Source organism: Hippopotamus amphibius, chromosome 14 (genome assembly GCF_030028045.1).
Source record: "Hippopotamus amphibius kiboko isolate mHipAmp2 chromosome 14, mHipAmp2.hap2, whole genome shotgun sequence".
Taxonomy (NCBI): domain Eukaryota; kingdom Metazoa; phylum Chordata; class Mammalia; order Artiodactyla; family Hippopotamidae; genus Hippopotamus; species Hippopotamus amphibius.
The window spans coordinates 55,367,947-55,389,930 of record NC_080199.1 but is presented as its reverse complement, the minus strand read 5'-3'; the positions used below and the strand labels follow the sequence as shown (position 1 = coordinate 55,389,930).

General features: G+C 42.9%; 1 protein-coding gene and 1 pseudogene across 1 annotated transcript; both read left to right on the top strand.

Moving 5' to 3' along the window:
* Positions 1 to 5,990: 5,990 nt before the first annotated feature.
* On the top strand, positions 5,991 to 6,815 carry LOC130835586 (cell division control protein 42 homolog; annotated as a pseudogene).
* Positions 6,816 to 14,847: 8,032 nt separating this feature from the next.
* KBTBD6 (kelch repeat and BTB domain containing 6) lies at positions 14,848 to 19,477 on the top strand. Its single transcript, XM_057707554.1, has one exon. The coding sequence runs from the start codon at positions 15,146 to 15,148 to the stop codon at positions 17,234 to 17,236; it is 2,091 nt and encodes a 696-aa protein (XP_057563537.1). The 5' UTR covers positions 14,848 to 15,145; the 3' UTR covers positions 17,237 to 19,477.
* The last annotated feature ends 2,507 nt before the right edge of the window (positions 19,478 to 21,984 follow it).

Genomic DNA, 21,984 nt, shown 5'->3' with positions numbered 1-21,984 from the left:
CAAGGACCTGAATAAACATTTTTCCAAAGAAGACATGCAGATGGCCAACATGTGTACGAAAAGGTGCTCAACGTCACTAATCATCAGGGAAATGCAAATCAAAACCACAATTAAAGGGACTGCCCTGGTGGCACAGTGGTTAAGAATCCGCTTGCCAACTCAGGGGACATGGGTTCGATTCCTGGTCCGGAGATCCCACATGTGGAGGAGCAACTAAGCCCATGTACCACAACTACTGAGCCCACGTGCAGCAACTACTGAAGCTGGCATGCCCAGAGCCCATGCTCTGCAACAAGAGAAGCCACTGCAATAAGAAGCCCGCACACTGCAGCAAAGAGTTGCCCCTGCTAGCCACAACTAGAGAAAGCCCATGCAGCAACAAAGACCCAAAGTGGCCAATAATAAATAAATTTATAAAACAAAACAAAACACAACAGTTAGATATCAGCTCACAGTTGTTGGAATGTCATCAAGAAGATGAGAGATAACAAGTGTTGACGAGAATGTGGAGAAAAAGAGAACCCTTGAGCACAGTTGTTTGGAATTTAAATTGGTAGGGCTAATAATGGAAAATTGTCTGGAGGTTCCTTTAAAAATTAAAAGCAGAGCTACCATGTGATCCAGAAATCCCACTTCCGGGTACAAAGGAAATCAAGTCAGTATTTTGAAGAGATATCTGCACTCTTATGTTCATTGCAGCATTACTCACAATAGCCAAGCAACAGAAATAACCTACATGTCCATTGATGGATGAATAAAGGAAATGTGGCATATATAGAGAGAATGGAATATTACTCAGCCATAAAAAAGAAAATTCTGCCATTTGCAACAACCTGGAGGACATTCTGCTAAGTGAAATAAGCCAGACACAGAGAGACAAATACTATACGATCTCACTTATATATGGAATATAAAAATCTCAAGCTCAAAAGCAGAGAGTAGTATAATGGTGGTTGCCAGTGGTTGAGGGTGGAGAAAATAGGGAGAGATAGGTGAAATGGTACAAAATTTCAGTTGTAAGATAAATGAGCTCTGGGGATCTAGTGTACAGCATGGTGACTATAGTTAATAACACCATATTGTATACTTGAAATATGCTAAGAGTAGATCTTAAGAGTCCTCACCATAAAAATATTTAAAAAGGTAACTATGTGAAGTGTTGGATGTATTGACACTTGATTGTGGTAATCATTATGTAGAATATATTAAATCATCATGTTATACACCTTAAAAATGATGTTGTATGACCTTAGTGTGTATATACATACATATTATTTTTATTTGTCAGTCATACCTCAATAAAGCTGGGGGTGGGAGAGAAGTGTGTTGCTTAATCTTCATGCATTTTGAAATTTTCCAGTTATTTTTCTTTTATTCATTTCTAATAATTCCACTGTGGTATGATAGCATATTTTATACAATTTTTCTTTTTTCTTTTTTTGGCCGCACTTCTCGGCTTGCAGGGTCTTAGTTCCCCGACCAGGGATCGAACCCGGGCCCCAAGAGTGAAAGCGCTGAGTCCTAACCACTGGACTGCCAGGGAATTCCCTTTGTATGATTTCTATTCTTTCAAATGTGTTAAGGTGTGTTTTATGTCCCAGAATGTGGTCTATCTTCACATGTGAATTTGAAAGGAATGTATAATCTGCTGTTGCAAATAGAGTATTCTTTAAACACCAATTAGAGCCAGTTGATTGAGGGTGCTGTTCAGTTCACCTGTATGCTTACTTATTTTCTGCCTGCTGGACCTATCAAGAGAGAAGTGTTGAAGTGCATTTTATATAATTCCATTTTGTCTCCTCTCTGGGCATAACATCTTACTTCTTAAAAACTTTTCCCAGTGTTTTCCCTATAGTTTCCAATATACATTTACAACAAATCTAAAGTCCACTTTCAAATACCTATACCTCTTAACAATTCCTCCCTCTCTTAGAACATTGGTGTCATTCATTTTATCTATCCATATGGTTAATATCCCAATACCCTGTTGCAGTCATTCCTGTGAACATTTATCTATTAGACCAAGTTAAAATAATAAAAATAAAAATTTGGGCTTCCCTGGTGGCACAGTGGTTAAGAATCTGCCTGCCAATGCAGGGGACACAGGTTTGAGCCCTATCCCGGGAAGATCCCACATGCTGCAGAGCAACTAAGCCTGCGAGCCACAACTACTGAGCCCACGTGCTGCAACTACTGAAGCCTATGCACTTAGAGCCCGTGCTCTGCAACAAGCCACCGCAGTAAGAAGCCTGCATGCACACTGCAATGAAAAGTAGCCCCCGCTGTCCGCAACTACAGAAAGCCCAAGCGCAGCAATGAAGACCCAATGCAACCAATAAATAAAAAATAAACAAATAAATAGTAAATAAAAATAAAAATTTTATTTTACCTACATTCATTCCTTCTCTCATGCTCTTCTTATCTCTGTGTAGATCCAAGTTTCTGACCTATATAATTTTCCTGTTCTCTAAAGAACTTCTAACATTTGTTTGTTTAATTGAGATATAATTGACATATCACATTGTATAGGTTTAAGGTGTACAACATGCTAGTTTGATGTGTATATATTACAATCAGATCACTACATAATGCTAACACCTCCATCATGTCCCATAATTATAATTTCTTCTTGGTGGTGAGAACATTTAAGATTGAGGTTTTTTTTTTAAGCAAATTTGAAGTATATAATACAGTATTATTAACTATAGTACCAATGCTGTGCATTAGATCTGATTCATCTTTTAACTGCAGTTTGTATCCTTTGACCAACATCTCCTTAAATCCCCCACTGTTTGGTGTTCTCTGAGCTTCCTGATCTGTGGCTTGGTGTCTGACATTAAGTTGGAGAAATCCTAGGTCATTATTGTTTCACATTTTCTTTTTATTCCTTTCTCTCCTCTCCTTCTAGTATTCCCCGCTGTGCGTATGGGACACCTTTTGTCCCACAGTCCTTGGAGATTCTGTTCCAGTTTTTTTTTCACAGTCTTTGTTCTCTTTGCTTTTCCATTTTCCGTTTTGATTGATATATCCTCAAGCTCAGAGATTCTTTCCTCAGCTGTATCCAGTCTACTAACAAGCCCATAAAAGTCTTCTGCATTTCTCTTATGGTGTTTTTGACCTCTATCATTTCTTTACTTTTTTCTGTTTCATTAAGGTTTTTCCCTGAGGTTTTATCTTGTTCTTTTGCTTGGAACACATTCCTCTGATTCTTCGCTTGGCTTGATGCTCTGTGTTAGTTTCTATGCATTAGATGAAACAGTCACCTCTCCCAGTCTTGTAGGACTGGCCTTGTGTAGGAGATGAGCTTTACTGTTGTAGCTGCCCTAGCTCTTTATTGTCTCTCGAACCTTTGTGAGTCAAGCCGTCTATTTTACCTTTAATAGCTCCCAGTAGCTGAGGCTATGCCTGGACCAGTCAGTGCCAAAGGAGAGGATCTCAGTCATCACCTGGATTCAGACTGATTGGAAGCCAGATCCTCATGCAGCAGCTTTTACAGAATGCAAACGTATACAGTCTTGTGGGGCAGCAAGCATAAGCGCCACTGGCCAGCAGAGCCAGGGGACCCAGAGGTGTCCTCTGGACAGCAGTTGCAAGCATCAGGGCTCCAGACAGGTGTGTCAGTTCCTTTCTAGGACATAGCCATGAGCTGTTGCAAGGCAGAGGGAGAGTATAAAGATGGTGTCCCCTGGCCAACATTCCCTGAGCCCCTCCGTAGCCGCTAGATGCGTGCAAAATATAAAGCCTGCTCCTCAGCCAAAGCTCCAGGACAAGCAAGTAGGCCTCTTTCACAGCAAGCTTGGGGGTGTGTTTCCGTCCACTGTCTGTGCAGTGCCCTGGGGTGATCGTGTGCCAAGAAGTGTCTGTCGGATTGTTGCAGTCCTGTGCACACAGGAATGCAAGCCCCCTGGCCACTAGAGCCAAGAATCAAGCTGCCAAAAACAGGGCACCAGGCGTAAAAACTGGTTATTCAGAGCTCCTCTCCAATAGATACTGACACACTGGAGCAGGGCAGAGATAAAGCGTGAAGACAGCATCACCCTCCAAGGTCTCCAGAAAGGTTTAAGGTCAACCTTAGATGTGTCTTTAATCAGAAGCCTACCCCTTAGGCTGCGGCTATGATGATGAGCCAATAGGCCTCTCCCACAGAAAGACCAACCTCCTGGGTCTGTAGCCTCTTACCGTGCCCCAGGGGTGGGAGGTGTTTACAAACTCTTTCTCGTTGGTTCCAGTTGTAGGACTCTTGCAGCATGAACCCTGCTGGCCAGCAGAACCAAGTGATACAGGGGTGTCTCCCGGCAGCAGCTGCAAAAGTCCGGACACCACACAAGTGTATAAGCTCTTTTGGGGAAGATACCAGTAAGCTGGAGCAAGACGGAGGGAGAAGGCAAAGACGGCATGGGTCTCCATTGCCTGAGAGCATCTCCACAGGTCTATATAAGTGAGCCAAAGCAGAAGCTTGCCACTTAGGCCAAAGCTCTTGAAGAAGGAAACAGGCTTCTTTCTCAGAAAGCCTGGGGAAGCGTTTCAGTCAGCTATCTGTGCAGTGCCCTGGGGGTGGTACCCTGCCAAGAACTGTCTCTCTGATTATTACAGTCCTGTGGGACCCAGGAACACAAGCCCCTCTGGCTTCCAGAGCCAGGTGATCAAGGGGCGTCCCCTGGGTGGCAAGCTGCAAAAACCAGGTCACCAGGTATACAAACCAGGGCACCGAACATATGTAGAAATTCCCCTTTAGGAGATATTGGTGCTCTAGAGCACGGCAGAGAGGGCGGAGATGCACCCATTGGCTGGAGAAAGCGGGGAGCGGGGAACGCAAAGATGGCATCCACCAAAAAGAGAAAAAAGGAAAAGAAAAGAAAAAGGACTTCCCTGGTGGCACAGTGGTTAAGAATCCGCCTGCCAATGCAGGGGACACAAGTTCGATCCCTGGTCTGGGAAGAGAAGATCCCACGTGCTGCGGAGCAGCTAAGCCCATATGCCACAGCTACTGAGCCTGTCAGCTGTAACTACTGAAGCCTGCACGCCTAGAGCCCGTGCTCCGCAACAAGAGAAGCCGCCACAATCAGACGTCCACGTACTGCAATGAGGGGTAGCCCCCACTTGACGCAACTTAGAGAAAGCCCGCACAGCAATGAAGACCCGACACAGCCAATAAATTTTAAAAAAGCTTTCTAAATAGTAATAATAAAGTCAATAAAAATAAGTTGTTAAAAAAAAAAAAGAAAAAGAAAAGTAAAAGCAGGAAAAAAAGAGGGAGAGCAGGAAGATTGCTCCTGTCAGCCTCCATCCCCAGAGAGTTTCCCAGCAGGCCTCTGCCCCTCAGACCAACGCTGTCAAAATAGCACGTGCATCCTTTTCACAGAAAGCCTGGGTACTTTTCAAAGGGCTGCTTCTGCGCTGGGCCCTGGCACCTGTGGGTCTGCGCACCAGACCTCAATTTGCTACAGCCCATGGGTCTCCTGCGCGCAGGTCCCACTGGTCTTCAAAACCAGATATTTTGGGGGCTTGTCTCTTAGGTGCAGGTCTTAATGGTTGGGGTGCCCAATATGGGGTATAGACCCTTCACTCCTCAGTGAGAAGCTCTGGGTTTTGAGTTCCCTCTTGTTGTAGGTCCTGAGCTGGGGGTGGGGGGTTTATGGTGAGATTGTGCCCCAGCCTTTCCCACCTACTTCGATGTGGCTTTCCTCTCGTTTACCAGGTGTGAAGGGCTGCTCTGTCAGTTTTTAGGTTTCTTTCAGAGGAAGTTGTTCCACATAAATTCGGTGTGTCCGTGGGAGGAGGTGAGTTCAGGATTTTCCTACGTCATCATTTTGAACCGGAACCTCTATCACTTCTTTTTGGTTTTTCTTAGGATTTCCATCTGTCTGCTTACATTGCCCATTCATTCCTGCATGCTGTCTATTTCGTCCTTACAGCCCTTAGCATATTGTTTATAGTTGTTTTCAATTCTTGGCCTGATAATTCCAACATTCCTGTCACGTCTGGGTCTGATGTTTGCTCTGTCTCTTCAAATTGTGATTTTGCGGGCGGAGGAGCTGAGGTCATCATTGAATTTGAAATATTTAAAGTGGATACAAAACTGTTTCAGCAATGCAGTTAAGTGTGTTGTTGTGGGCGATAGTGCTGTTGGTAAAACATGTCTCCTGATATCCTACACAACAAACAAACTGCCATCTGAGTAGGTACCAAATTTTTTTTTGCTTTTTTAAAAAAAGGTTTTTAGCCACGCCGCACACAGTACATGGAGATCTTAGTTCCCCAACCAGGGATGGAACCCGTGCTCCCTGCGGTGGAAGCAGGGAGTCGTAACCACTGGACCGCCAGGGAATTCCCTGTACGGGCTGTTTTTGACAACTGTGCAGTCACAGTTATGATTGGTGGAGAGCCATATACTCTTGGACTTTTTGATACTGCAGGGCAAAAGGATTACGGCTGAATACGACAGCTGAGTTATCCACAGACAGATGTATTTCTAGTCTGTTTTTCAGTGGTCTCTCCATCCTCATTCGAAATGTGAAAGAAAAGTGGCTGCCCGAGATGACTCACCACTGTCCAAAGACTCCTTTCCTCCTCTTTGGGACCCAAATTGATCTCAGAGATGACCCCCTCTACTATTAAGACACTTCCCAAGAATCAACAGAATCCTATCACTCCAGAGACTGCTGAAAAACTGGCCCGTGACCTGAAGGCTGTCAAGTGTGTGGAGTGTTCTGCACTCACACAGAAAGGCCTAAGGAATGTATTTAACAAAGCAACACTGGCTGCCCTTGGAGCCTCTAGAACCGAAGAAGAGCCGCAGGTGTGTGCTGCTATGAACGTCTCTCCAGAGCCTTTTCTGCACAGCTGGTGTCGGCATCATATTAAAAGCAGTGTTTAAATCAAACTAAAGATTAAGAATCAATATTCGTTTTTGCAATAATGACAAATGCCCTGCACCAACCCCTGTGCGCTCCTGTGAGACAAGGCCCATAGGTATGGCCCCCTTCTCTCTCTCAATATTAGTTAATTTTGAGTGTGTATTGTCAGAAAAATGCTCAGTACTAGTTTTTGTTTTGCCATTTCAAAAAAAATTTGTTTTGTTTTGTTTAAAAGGAAGGCATGTACAGCTGATTGACTTTGGTGTACCTCAAAAACTGGTACAAGAGTGTAAAGCAATTATATTCCAATAAAAAATAAATAAATAAAAGGAAGGCATGCTTGTGATGACTGTAACAGACTAATTTGTGTTGTTGAAGCTGTTCCCAGGTTCCCCTCTCGAGAGTAATCTGGGATATCCAGTTTTGGGGTTTTTTTGGGGGGTGGGGCAGGGAAGCGTGAGTAGGACTTGTTTTTATTTAGTCATTTTTTAAAATTCATTAACCACTGGACAGCCCGTAAGGGGAGGAAGGCGGATTGATCCACATTCTACTTCCTAGATCTAGTTTAGAAAACATGGTCCCTACCGGGTGCTCTCAGGAAGAAGTATAGTAAACAACTCATTTAATAATATACTCCTTTTTGGGGATTCCCTGGCCGTCCAGTGTTAAGGGTTCAGTGCTTTCACTGCTGTGGGCCTGGGGTTCAATCAATCCCTGGTCGGTGGAACTAAGATCCCACAAGCCGCGCAGTGCGGCCAAAAAAAAATGCACGTACACATACACACATATATATATATTCTTTTTAAAGTTGCCTTTTCTCGCGACCCTTGAGTAGATCCAGTATTTGATGAAACTCATGAAAGTGGGTGGAACCTGTCTTGCTCCTATTCTGTTCTAAGATGCACTATATATGTGACTGTGACTCAAGGAAATTTGCCATCTGCCACAGATTTTGTTTTTTTGAAGTTAATTTCTAACTTTTTTCACTGATAAATGAAGAAAAGCCTTGCACCTTTTGAAATACACAAAATGGACTGAGTACGCAATTAAAAAACATTTTTCCTCTGTCAAAAACAAATTGTGGTTTTGCCTTTTAATTTTTTCTTGATAGCTGGACATGATGTGCTGGGTAAAAGCAACTGCTGTAAATAGACCTGTAGTCATGTGCTGGTGAGGAGTGGGGGGAGGGGAAGTCCTATTGTTAATGATTAGGTTTTCAGGCTTTCAGGGAGCCTGTGCCTCTGAACTGTGAGCTTGAAGTGTTTTTTTACTGTTTTCCTTCCCCTTAGGTGGGACAGAATTGCGATAGAGTGGGCTGGAGTTGGGTATTTCCCTTCTCCCACGTGTAAGGCTATAGTTAAGTGGAGTTCGGTATTTCTCTTCCTCTCATCGGGTTACTGTAAGACCCCAGCTGGTTAGGCTCTAATTAACTAGTTTCTCCTGAGGGCAGGCCTTGTAGGAGAATGCCCTGGGGTATTTAAACACAGGTTCCGTTTCCGGTCTCCCTTGAGAAGTTTGTGGGGGTGTTTCTCCCATGTTTAGTGTGAAAACTCTCAAGCTCCCAGAGTCAGAGGCCCCCCCACTTTGACTGGTCCTCTGGAGCTTTTAACCCTAGAGTTGTCCACACTGAGCCTCTAGCAATTTGTCAATTATCTGTCAAGCTTCCTCCGTCACCTGGGTGCTGCCCGGTTCCTGCTCCTCGCGTGCGCTCTGGTAAGCCAGTGCTCCCTGTGTTCCCTGTGTTTGCCTCCCGTCTTGCGAACAGCCGTGTGCCCTGTGTGCTCCCCCCACCCCCTGCTTATGGCTCTGAGAAGAGTTGTTGATTTTCAGTCCATTCAGCTTTTCACTTGCTGTTAGGACATAGTGTTGACTTCCATGCTCCTTACGTGAGAAACCAAAATTGTTTTGCCTTTTTTTTTTTTTTTCTAGATGATCTTTTTCTTTTTTGAGGTGGTCACCCGTTCTGAGCGCTCTACCAGGAACCAGAAGGGAGGGTTTGGGGGAACAGCCTTCTGTCTTCTTTTAGTTGCTGGAGGAGCTCAGCTGCTGTCCTCCTAGCCGCGCACTCGAACGGCCAGCCTAGGGACCCCAGAGGAACCTGCTACTGCCTCCTCCGGGGGTGCCTGTTTTGCCTTTTTTAATCGTGAAACATAAAGTATGTGTTGTACCCCTTGTCGTTTTGTAGCAGTACTGGTGGTTAGGACACAGTGTAAGAGCCCTTCCACGTGGATTCAAGATTGGTCTTTTGGTGGTGTCTTTTCCAGAAGACTGGATCTCCAATTTGAAAATAATACAGGGGCTGTGGTGGGAAAGGAAATCTGACCTGTTGATGATAAATATGAGTGTATTTAATAAAACGTTAACAGTATTTAAGGATAGATATTATTGTTTTTTAAAAATTTTATTGGAGTATAGTTGATTTATAATGTGTTAATTTTAGGTGTACAGCAAAGTGATTCAGTTATACATGTGCATATATTCATTCTTTTTAAGGTTCTTTTAAGGTTATTATAGAATATTGAGTAGAGTTCTCTGTGCTATAAATACAGTGGGTCCTTTTTAGTTATCTACTTTATATGTAGTAGTGTGTATATGTTAATCCAAAGCTCCTAATTTATCCCTTCTCCCACCTTTCCCCTCTGGTAACCATAAGTTTGTTTTTGAAATATCTGAGTCTGTTTCTGTTTTGTAAATACATTCATTTATATCATTTAAAAAATTAGATTCCACATATGAGTGATATCATACATTTGTCTTTCTCTGTCTGACTTACTTCACTTAGCATGATAATCTCCAGGTTCATCCAGGTTGCTGCAAATGACATTATTTCATCTTCTTTTTATGTCTGGGTAATATTCCATTGTGTAGGTGTACCACATCTTCTTTATCCACTCATCTTTTGATGGACATTTAGTTTGCTTCCATGTGTTGGCTATTGAAAATAGTGCTGCAGTGAACATTGGGGTCCATGTATCTTTTTGAATTACGGTTTTCTCCAGATCTATGCCCAGGAGTGGGATTGCTGGATCACATGGTAGTTGTATTTTTAGTTTTTTAAGGAACCTCCATACCCTTCTCCATAATGGTTGTACCACTTTATATTCCCACCAACAGCGTAGGAGGGTTCCCTTTTCTCCACACCCTCTCCAGCATTCATTGTTTGTAGACTTTTTGATGATGGCCATTCTGACCAGTATGAGGTGATACAAGGATGGATATTAGATTAGATCAAATTAAGGTCCAGAATAGGTAAGAAATCTTCATTGGCCTGTCAGTATTATTTCATAATACATAATTATTCATAAGGGAATAATCAGTGTTGACTGGAAGGGGAAGATTTGGGGATCACCAGGACCAGGTGCAGGATTCTGGGCAGGTTGGGTGCCTCAGAGAGTTTGGTAGTTTCAGTTTCAGAGCACTGTTGGCCTGCTTCATTTTCCCAGAGGATTGAGGGTGGTTAAGACAGTGAAATTTTTGTAGCAGTGAAAGTACTTGTTGAATATCCTGAATAACCTTACGGTTGAAGTGAGTTCCTCTGTCACTAGAGAGGAACAAAGGGACCCCAACATAGGGAAAATTCTTTCTGGTACCAGCTTAGCTACAGTTGTGGCAGTAGCCTGTTGGCAGAAAAAAAACCTTCTCACCATCCCCCAACCAAGAATATACATGTCCTTCTTTTTTTTGTGAATAAAAAGAGAAAAGGGTAACGAGTAATTGAGGGGTTCAAAGGTGGCAGAAGAGGATAGAGATTTTCAGGTTTTGAAACACAGACGTGGAAGGAGTCCCAGTTCCGGGGATTAGTGTTGCTTCCTTGGTTGTGGCATAGAAGGGAGAGGCAGTCGTGAAAAAACCAGGGATCCGGCTCAGCAGCAGCTACCTAATCCAAGAAACCCTCAGGGTTGTCTTTTGGTCTCAGGGAAGGTTTTTGTTTGTTTGCCTGTGTATTTTTAATTTTTATTGGAGTGTAGTTGCTTTACAGTGTTGTGTTACTTTCTGCTGTGCTGCAAAGTGAATCAGTTATACGTATATATATATGTATCCACTCTTGTTTAGATTCCCTTCCCATTTAGGTCACCACAGAGCTATTAAACAATAGCTAGCAACAAAACGAAACCAAGAGATGGCCCCCAAAACCAAAATCAAATCCTCACTGTGCATCCACAGACAATTGTCTGCAGCACGTGGATCAGGAGCTGGACTGCAGCATGAGATCCCTAAATCACCTGCCGGAGAAGCGGCACAGGGGCTCAAAAAGCCTCAGGACCTGGGTGGAGAAGATGGAGGCCTGGAGGTGGGCTTCTAGTTCCATTCCAGTAATGGCACCAGACTGTCAAAGACAAAAACCAAGCAAATAAGGAAACTAAGTTTATTCAGATGATTGCCACTGTGGAGAACAGTTCAGATCCAAAGGCAGGGTGAATTTGCCTTAGATTGTTACAAGGAGGATTTGGACAAGTAATAGGCAGAGTGTTTACAGTTAGAATTGCTTTTATAACTAGGGGAGGTCTCGGTTGGCTGACTAGGAAATGTGTATTTTGGTGTCTAGCTAGTTTGGGTGCACAGTGTGGCTTGCAGGATATTAGTTTCGAACCCAGATCCAGCAGTAAGAGTGCCAGGACCGCCAGAGAATTTCCATGGATATACTTCTTTCTCTTTTTTAAGATTTATTTTATTATTTATTTATTTTTGATTGTGTTGGGTCTTTGTTGCTGCACACAGGCTTTCTCTAGTTGTGGCGAGCGGGGGCTACACTTCATTGTGGTGCCTGGGCTTCTCATTGCGGTGGCTTCTCTTGTTGCAGAGCACGGGCTCTAGGCGGGCGGGCTTCAGTAGTTGTGGGCTGTGGGCTCAGTAGTTGTGGCTTGCAGACTCTAGAGCACAGGCTCAGTAGTTGTGGCTCACAGGCTTAGTTGCTCCACAGTATGTGAGGTCTTCCTGGGTCAGGGCTTGAACCATGTCCCCTGCATTGGCAGGCGGATTCTTAACCACTGTGCCACCAGGGAAGGTCCATGGGCGCACTTCTAATCTCAGTTAGTCATTCATGAGACAAAGGACTGGGAATTAGAGACCCTACGTCTGGCCTTGTTGGCAGGTTCAGGCAAAAATGGAAAGGTCTGTGTTTAACCTTCTCACAAGTAAGTAAGGGGATCCTCTGTAAGCCTTATGGTAGTCATGAGAAAGAGTGGACAATGACTTATGTAAGTCCTGTGGGAAAAGGTGGTTCGTTGTGGTTACCTATTTCCAATCACAAAAGGATAGGATGATTTCCAGGGAGAAAAAAGAAAAGAGGTTGAAGGGATTTCTTAATTATCGCTGTTCTGTGAACTTTCCTTTCCTTAGGTAAAGTTCAACATTGTCAGTTTCAAGGTTAATGTTTTTCCATTATGATCCAGTTGTTTTGGTAGCATTTGTTGAAAAGACTTTTCTTTCCCCATTTGTTGCTGCCAGTGCTGAGTTTCTAAAATTAAAACTGCAGTCTCTCAGTTGCATTAGCCACATTTCAAGTGTTTAAGAGGCACATGTGGCTAATGGCGACCATAATGGGTAACACAGATGTAGAACATTTTCTTCATCACAGAAAATGTTATCAAATAATACTGCTGTAGGCCTTAGAGCACAGTATCTAATAAATATTTTGCATTTTGTGAAATGCAATGGAAAGCAGATAGCACGGTTAAAGGCATAAGTGAAAAAGTTAAAACTCAATGACTTGAGCACAATTTATCTTGAGAATTTTATAGTGAGACAATGTTGATAAATACAAATATGAAAACACTCTTGTAAAGCATCCATTAGACCAGACTAATTCAGGGGATGTTTGGGCATGTATGATGCTGGACTCTCAGGGTCCTGCAAGGTACAAGGTCTCTTTGTTAAATATTTTTATTTAAAATTCTCCTTAATAATTAGAATTCCAGAATCTTCAGTTAATTTGGGGATGGTAGTGAAAGGAACTGTATTGGACTAGTTATGAACATTCATATCAGGAGCATTAATGAAAATACTTTAGCATTACTTCTGGAACATGCAGAGCATCTATTAATATTCTTCTTTAAAATTTATTTATTTATTGGCTGTGTTGGGTCTTCGTTGCCACACGGGCTTTTTCTAGTTGCTGTGAGTGGGGGGGCTACTCTTCATTGTGGTGCGGTGGCTTCTCTTGCTACAGAGCGCGGGCTCTAGGCGAGTGGGCTTCGGTAGTTATGGCTCTCGGGCTCTAGAGCACAGCCTCAGTAGTTGTGGTGCATGGGTTTAGTTGCTCCGCAGCATGTGGGGTCTTCCCTGCCCAGGGGTCCAACCTGTGTCCCCTGCATTGGCAGGTGGATTCTTAACCACTGTGTCACCAGGGAAGTCCTTATTAATATTCTTGATTTGCATATTTGAGACAATTCCTACATACTGCTCTCTGAGACCCCAACTTAACAGCCCAGCGGATATTGCTGGGTGTTTAAAATATGATCAGATCCGTCAGAATTTTTTTTCCAGAGAGGCAAGTTTAAAGGCTTTATAGTTTAAAATCCAAAACACTGACAATACCAAATGCTAGGGAGGCTGTGGAACAATAGGAATGCTCATTAATTGCTGGTGGGAATGCAAAACAGTACAGCCATATTTTGGAAAACATGTTGACACTCCTTAAAAAGCTAAACATAGTATTACCATGTGATCCAGCAATCACAGTCCTTGGTGTATACCAAAATGAGTTGAAAACTTATGTCCATGCAATAACCAGCGCAAGTATTTAGAGCAGCTTTATTCACAACTGCAAAAATTCAAAGCAAACAAAATGTCATTTGGTAGGCGAATGAATAAGTAAACCGTATACACATACAATGGAATGTTATTCCATGATAAAAAGAAATGACTCTCAAGCCATGAAAAGACACAGCGGAATCTGACTTTAATATTGCCAAGTGAAAGAAGATATATTCCAACTGCATGACACTCTGGAAAAGGTAAAACTAGACAAAAAGATCAGTGGTTCCCAGGAGCTGGGGGCGGGGGGGGGGCGGGGCAAGGAGGAGGAGGTATAAACAGATTGAATAGAGGATTTTTCCGACTGTGAAACGATTTTGTTTGTTACTGAAATGATAGGTACGTGACATAACATTTCTGAAAACCCACAGACCTGCACAACACAAACAGTAAACCCTAAAATGAACCACAAACTTTAATTAATATATCAGTAAGTTCTCACTTACACTCCTAAGTGTAAAGTTCATCACTGGCAACAACGGCATAAACTAACGCAAGATGTAAATAGGAGAAACTGAGACGGGGTGGAGTATATGGCGGCTTCCTGTAGCTTTCTGTTGGATTTTCCAGTAAACCTAAAACTGATTTTAAAATCTATTTATTAAAAAAACAAAACCCAAAAAACTTAAAAGTACCTCTGCGGAAACCTGCAGGGATTTTCAAATTTTCCTATAGGCTCATGATTTCAAGTAAAAGGATGCTTCATTTTTTCATAAACGTTGAAGAAAAGCTAAAACTTATTGAACTTTTATATTACAGATACTACATATAAGTAGTTATTCTACTAATCAACAAACATTTATTCAGAGCAAGTATATGCAGCCTACGCCGCTTATGCGTATATCGCCTACCTGATTTTGCGTATATCACCTACGCAATTTAGTGCAATCGTCACAGGCTATGAAATACTATCACTATTAACATTTTAAAAAACAGACGGCTCTGAGAAGTCAAACAACTGGTAAATACTAGAACGACATCTACTCTGAATTCCAAACCCAAAGTTCGAAACCGTAAAACCGAATGGAAAAGAATTTGCGATTTCCAACTCCGTCATCTGAAACAATGAACGGCCAACAATTCTCGCGATATTATTGAAGCCACTACTACTACTCCTCCCAATATGCAAAGCGGCTTCTGTGCCGCAGCCCGTGCCGCAGCCTATGCCGCAGAGTCCGAAGGCCCCCCGGCGTGCCTTGAGGCGCGAAAGGCAACCTGGGAGCTGTAGTTCTGGACGCCTACTGGTGTTGCCAGCGCAGCGGCGGCGGCTCGCTGGGTTCCAGCCAGTAGGTCCTGTGAGGGCGAGCTGAGGCGGAGAAAGGGCGTGGAACTGGAAACGGGTGAGTCGGACGCGGTCTACGCGATCGAGGGAGGCGGCACCGCAGCGTAGAGCTGACTTAAATAAATGGACCCGTGCTGCAGTCTCTCTGGAGACACCGCGGTCTTAGCGTCCGCGAGGAGACGGTGAGGAGGCGCCAGAGCCCGGTCCTTGCGCCCGTTCCCGTGCTCAGCTCCCTGCCGCCGTCTCCACCATGCAGTCCCGGGAAGAAGCCCCGCGCTCTCGCCGCCTCGCCAGCCCCCGCGGCGGCAAGCGGCCCAAAAGGGTCCACAAACCCACGGTTTCGGCTTTTTTCACGGGCCCGGAGGAGCTGAAGGACACGGCCCATTCCGCCGCCCTGCTGGCCCAGCTCAAGTCCTTCTACGACGCGCGGCTGCTCTGCGATGTGACCATCGAGGTGGTCACGCCGGGCAGCGGGCCTGGCACGGGCCGCCTGTTCCCCTGCAACCGTAACGTGCTGGCTGCCGCGTGTCCCTACTTCAAGAGCATGTTCACTGGCGGCATGTACGAGAGCCACCAGACGAACGTGACCATGCACGATGTGGATGCCGAGTCCTTCGAGGTGCTGGTCGACTACTGCTACACGGGTCGTGTGTCCCTGAGTGAATCCAACGTGGAGCGCCTGTACGCGGCCTCCGACATGCTGCAGCTCGAGTACGTGCGGGAAGCCTGTGCCTCCTTCCTAGCCCGCCGCCTTGACCTGGCCAACTGCACGGCCATCTTCAAGTTCGCCGACGCCTTTGGTCATCGCAAGTTGCGATCACAGGCCCAGTCCTTTATAGCCCACAACTTCAAGCAGCTCAGCCAGATGAGTTCGATTCGGGAAGAGTCTCTGGCAGACCTGACGCTGGCCCAATTGCTGGCCGTCCTGCGCTTGGACAGTCTAAACATCGAGCGTGAGCGGACCGTGTGCCACGTGGCGGTGCAGTGGTTGGAGGCGGCTCCCAAGGAGCGGGGTCCCAGCGCTGCGGAAGTCTTCAAGTGTGTCCGCTGGACCCACTTCACGGACGAAGATCGGGATTACCTGGAAGGGCTGCTGGCCAACACCATTGTGAAGAAATACTGCCTGGACCTCGTTGAAGGGGCCCGGCAGATGCGATATGGTGACACGTTGTGCAAGTCTCTGGTGCCAAAGCCAGAGAGCAGCGGCAGCAGCAGTGGTAGCAGCGGTGGCGTCGTCGTCCTTAGCAGTGTCGTCAGTGGTGTTGGCGGCGGCGGGGGCAGCAGCAGTAGCTCTGTTGTATCCGCGGCAGATAATCCACCCCAGAGGCTGGGTGTGTGTGCCAAGAAGATGGTGATCTTCTTTGGACATCCCAGAGATCCTTTTCTGTGCTGTGACCCGTACTCGGGAGACATTTACAAAGTGCCATCACCTTTGACCTGCCTTGCCCACACGAGGACTGTGACCACCTTAGCTGTCTGTGTCTCTCCAGACCATGACATCTATCTGGCTGCCCAGCCCAGGAAAGACCTCTGGGTGTATAAACCAGCGCAGAATAGTTGGCAGCAGCTTGCTGACCGCCTGCTCTGCCGTGAGGGCATGGATGTGGCCTACCTCAACGGCTACATTTACATTTTGGGTGGGCGAGACCCTATTACTGGCATTAAACTGAAGGAGGTGGAGTGCTACAGTGTCCAGAGGAACCAGTGGGCACTGGTGGCTCCACTACCCCATTCTTTTATTTCCTTCGACCTTATGGTAATTCAGAACTATCTTTACGCCCTCAACAGTAAGCGCATGTTCTGCTTTGATCCCAGCCACAATATGTGGCTGAAGTGTGTTTCTCTGAAGCGCAATGACTTTCAGGAAGCCTGCGTCTTCAATGACGAGATCTATTGCATCTGCGACATCCCTGTCATGAAAGTCTACAATCCAGTGAGAGGAGAGTGGAGGCAGATTAACAACATTCCCTTGGTGTCAGAGACTAACAACTACCGGATTATCAATCACGGCCAAAAACTGTTGCTGATCACATCCCGCACCCCGCAGTGGAAAAAGAACCGGGTGACCGTGTATGAATATGATATTAGGGGTGACCAGTGGATTAACATAGGTACCACGTTAGGCCTGTTCCAGTTTGATTCTAACTTTTTTTGCCTCTCAGCTCGGGTTTATCCTTCCTGTCTTGAACCCGGTCAGAGTTTTCTCACTGAGGAGGAAGAAGTACCCAGTGAATCCAGCACTGAGTGGGATTTAGGTGGATTCAGTGAGCTGGACTCTGAGTCAGGAAGTTCAAGTTCTTTATCGGATGATGATTTGTGGGTTCAGGTAGCCCCTCAGTGAAATGCACAGGGTCAGCAAAGTGTATTATAGATCAGGTGAAACACTAAGGTGTTTTTACTGCTTTGGAAAGTATGGTAAAGAGATACCCTTTCCCTTTGCTGGAAAAAAAAAATGATTAATTTCAGGTTGGGTTTAGAAAGGGTATTGTTTGAAATACTAATGTAATTTAATGTTACAAAACTTAAAACGTTAAAAAAAATCAACCTATTTAATAATTTACTGTTCTAAAAATCCATTGTTGATTTAATTGTTTAGTGTGTTTATGTTTGATGACAATTTAAGTTAGTTGTAATCATCTTCTATTATTAAATCTTACATTCTGTCTTGTGCCACAAGTTCTTCAACTTCAATTTTAATTTCTACAATAGAAAACTGACTGGATAAGAATTGAGAGGGATGGAAAACATATATTTTCCTTCAGAGCAGTGTAGTAGAGTTCCAAAACTTTAAACTAGTGGGTTTTTACAAAATGTGTTCTAACAAATATAGTCTGCTAAGTTTTAGTTCAGTTTTCTCTTCTTTTGTGGAAAAAAACTATATGTGTTTGTGACTGAATGGTGATTTCATTTGTGATAATGTATAGAATGGTCATAAATTCACTGAAAGTAAAAACAAAAAAACAGGATTCTACTGTTTGAAAAGAAATTTCAGTTTTCAATCTGTAATATAATGTGTATTTGCAAATAGTGACCAATTTTCCATCTAAAAAAAAATTCCATTCTAGTAATGTCACCACTCATCTAAAAACGTTTTAAAAAAAACCAGTAACTTGCTTTGTAGATTCATATTTTAAATCTATACTTGATACATGCTTCACTGAATCAGAGGAATAATCCTTTTTTTCACTGGACATGATTGTGAAAATTTTTATCCATTGTCTTAAAAAGTTTATGTGATTCTTAAAATATTTTGACTGTACAGTTTTGGTGTTTATCTTAGAAGATTCATCAACAAGATGTGATTATTCTTTACTGTTTTGTGAGTAATATTGGTTTTGAAAGTACGTATCAGTTAAGAACAGTATTTTATTGAAATCAGTAGTTATTGTGTCTATCAACTATAAAATCAAGTGCCAGCAAAGAATTTTCAAACTTTAAGTTGTGTATAGAACTGTTTTGTGTAGCATTGAAAAAATGTCAGTTTTGTAAGTCGCTAAATGTTATTATCAGCTTAAAGGTATTTTTCTATTAAAAGTTTACAGTTAAATAACATAAGTGGATGATAGCATTTGGGGCCAGTAGTGAAAGTATATTTCGTCTAAAATATTTCTCTATGCAGTGGTGTACAAGGCTATTTTATTATGGTATTTGTATCTGTTCTGTGTTTCTCTGTGAACCATGCTCCAGTCTTTGTTTCTGTCAGCATAGGTAAGGGAAAGAAAGTCCAGAAATAGAGGATAAATCACACAAAACTTACCTTGTTAAACACAAGAAAACATAAATGCTTACCTCTTGCGGGTTTATTAGATATAGTTGTCATGATACACATACGTGATAAATGACCAGATAACTTTTTCTACACACAGTCAGAATTATCTCCTTGACTCTTCATTCAGTGACATGCTAATTCCTCTTCTGTGTTTATTCTCTAGTGACAGAGTGCTAACATTTGTTACACCCTGGCAGAGTACAGAGGAATGCGATCTTTCTGGTAGGGAACTGGATTTTTTTATTGAAACACCATAGGATGAAAACAGAGAGAGGAAGACATAAAAGGTTTGTTGTTTTTTTTTTTTTTTTAAAGATAATTCTTGGCCATTTGGATGGGCTGTTTGAAGATTCTACAAGACATTCCTGTTGAATATTTTTAGTGAAGTAAGATGCTTGCTTGTCCTACTAGTACGTGTTCCTTCAGAAGGGCAGACATGCTTTTAGTTGCCTAAGGCTAAATTTTGTTCCATTTGACATCAGAGTTGTTTATGACACTGTCCTTAACACAAAGCTGTTTCTCAGTAGGGTTACTTTTTGGCCACCTTTTTCTTCACCATTAACTTCTTGTTGATAGCTTTTTCTTTTGTCAGATTGAAATAGAACAGTGATGATCTCAACCAGACTATTTTTCTGCAGAATGAAGGTATGCAGCTGATTGATAAAAGACAGATTCTCCAATTGTCATTTTCAACCTTTGAGTTAAAGCCTAAGCTAAATAGTAGTAATATCTTGGTTTACAAAGAGGTTTTCTTGGGAAGAATTTTGGTTTTGTGCTAATTTGTGACTTAGAGAATAGTCGTTAATCATTATTTTATGGATAAGTGATTTGTATGTGATTAGTTACAAATAAAACATACTAGAATCCAGGCTTTCTGACTTTTTAATTCATTGTTTCTGCTAAATGTGTAAAACCATAGCTTGTACAGTGAATGACAGCTAGCAGTGTTGAAATCCCTTCTTGACGGGAGCGTACCCTTCTCTCTGTTTTCCAGTTAATCAGCACATCTTTCAGTAAATATGTTTGTAGGACTACTGCTTGTAAGATTCAAAATGACCTTAATTATCTTTTGTATCTGTCCCTGTAGTCTGAAAAGCTCAAAGGACCCAAATTTTTACAAATTCTTTTAAGTTCAAACGATAAGTGGTATTAGAATTTCCAAAAGGATAAAGGAGAAGTATTTGTACCTGATCCTGTTGAGAATCTGGGGAACACTTTTGATCTACTCCCACGAAAAAGGCCAATGTCATAACATCTCTGAAATTATAAAAGTATGACTACTTCTGAAGCTCATCAGACCCAAGATAAGAGCAATTGTGACAGTCTCTCATCCCCATACCCGTGTAAAACCTTTAACACTTCGTCATTCTAACTAACTTTAAAGGAACGTTTACTATAGCAAATATGATAAAGCAGGGAAGTATTAGGAGTCAACCTTACTTATAGAAAATGTGCCTATCAGTAGAAACCTAAAAGGATCAGTGTCATTTTTAGGACCAACTAGAGGATTCAATATATACAAACCAGTTTTTTTAAAATAATAATAAAGAACAAAAGACACTATTCACAGATGGTGCCAAACCTCCGAGTACCATGGAAGCAATAGGTTTGTGCAAAATAGGGGGAAGGGCCCCCCTCCTTTACTCTGAGCCATTTGTCACTGTTATCTGTTTCATCAAACTTCCATTCCTCACATCTTTAACCTTGAGGACTCAACATGGTCCAAAGCACAGGGAGAGTAGGAAACAGATATTGTTGTGTAGCATTCCATCCATATCTGAGACATATTTTGTCCTAAAAGAGCCTCGTCTGTGGGGAGTCCCTTGTCTCTAATGGAGTCACCATTCCTCCTTCTCACCTTTAGAGCTAAAATTGCTGCTTAGAACCACCATACCAACCAGGAATATTCTTTTGGGCAAACCATTAATTGTGGGAAAACTAATTTAAAAAGAGCTATGTAAATGTCAGGCAGAGTATTTCTTCCAAAACAGATATGTTTGTGCCTTGAAGAGAAGAGCTAAGACTCTCAGTTGTACACAGTATCACCTTAGTTTAGATCATCTTAAGAAAATATAATTTTTTTTTTTTTGCATATTGTAACTGAAAAATTCAGTCATGGCACTCCAGGTACAGCCTGATCCAGAGTCTCAGTGTCCTCAGTGTCTTCTTTGTACAGAGAAGATATCATGGGGTCGTGTTTTCCCTTACTTTGTGCATTGGTTAGTGGTTGTATGTACAGAGACCCATAACTGTGTAAATAAGTTTCTCATATGCAGTTTTCGCATGTGAAAGTTATATTATCCCTCATCTAGAAAGTCGACTGAGACCCAGGCTTTTCTGTTTTTATGTTCTGCCACCCCTAGGGTGTTGTCCTGACCCACATGGTCCAAGCTGGTTCACCCTTGTATCCACATTCCAGCCATTAGAAGGGGAGGAAGGGGGAGGGGAGGACATGACCCTTCCCTGTGAGGGAAGTTGTGACCATTGCTTCAGTCACATGACATTGGCCAGATCTTAACTCCATGGACATACCTAGCTGCAGGAGTGCCTAGGAGAGGTAGTTTCTGTTCTAGGTCAACATGTATCTAGTTAAACTTCAAGCATTCCTTCTTATGGAATGGGGGAAAAGGCTATTAGGTTAAACAGCAGCTTCTCTTACACCATTTGTCAGGCCAAGTTTTGTCACATGGCAGCCAGAATGATAATGCCATCTCAGGAGTTACTGCAGTCAACGCAACATGGCTAGGCCTCCTACCCCAGAAACACTCAGAGAGCTCCCTGGGCTCTTGCTGCCACTCTGTACAGAAAAGGCACAAGGGCACTTCATCTTGTTTTGATTAAATAAAACCTTCTAGACTCAGTGTGTACTGGTACCCTAGATTATAAGCCAAAGTCTAGTACTGGAATTATATCATGGAATGTTCCAGCTTCCTAAAAGGAAAGAAAAGAGTACTGAAAAGTGCCTCTCTATAATCAATGGCAGTACTAATTGTCTTAAACAACAAATGTTGCTTTTATTTAAAATATGAGATGTCAGTTATAGAGAATGATGAAAACTGGACATTTCTTAGAGCAAAATAGGCTGTTTAGCAACACTGTAGCATTTTCTGTGCCTGGATCATCTTTGCAGGGCTGTGTGAATATAAGCTACTCCTATCCCCCTCTGTGGAAGCCCAGACTAATTAGCCACAATAGTATATTCAAAACTTAAGTTTCTTGCTGAATTCTTATACTGACTTTGGGTTAATCATAGCTCATGCAATACACACATATAGTGTCACTTTTTGTGCTTGTGAAAACTTCAGAGCAGCTGCCAGAGA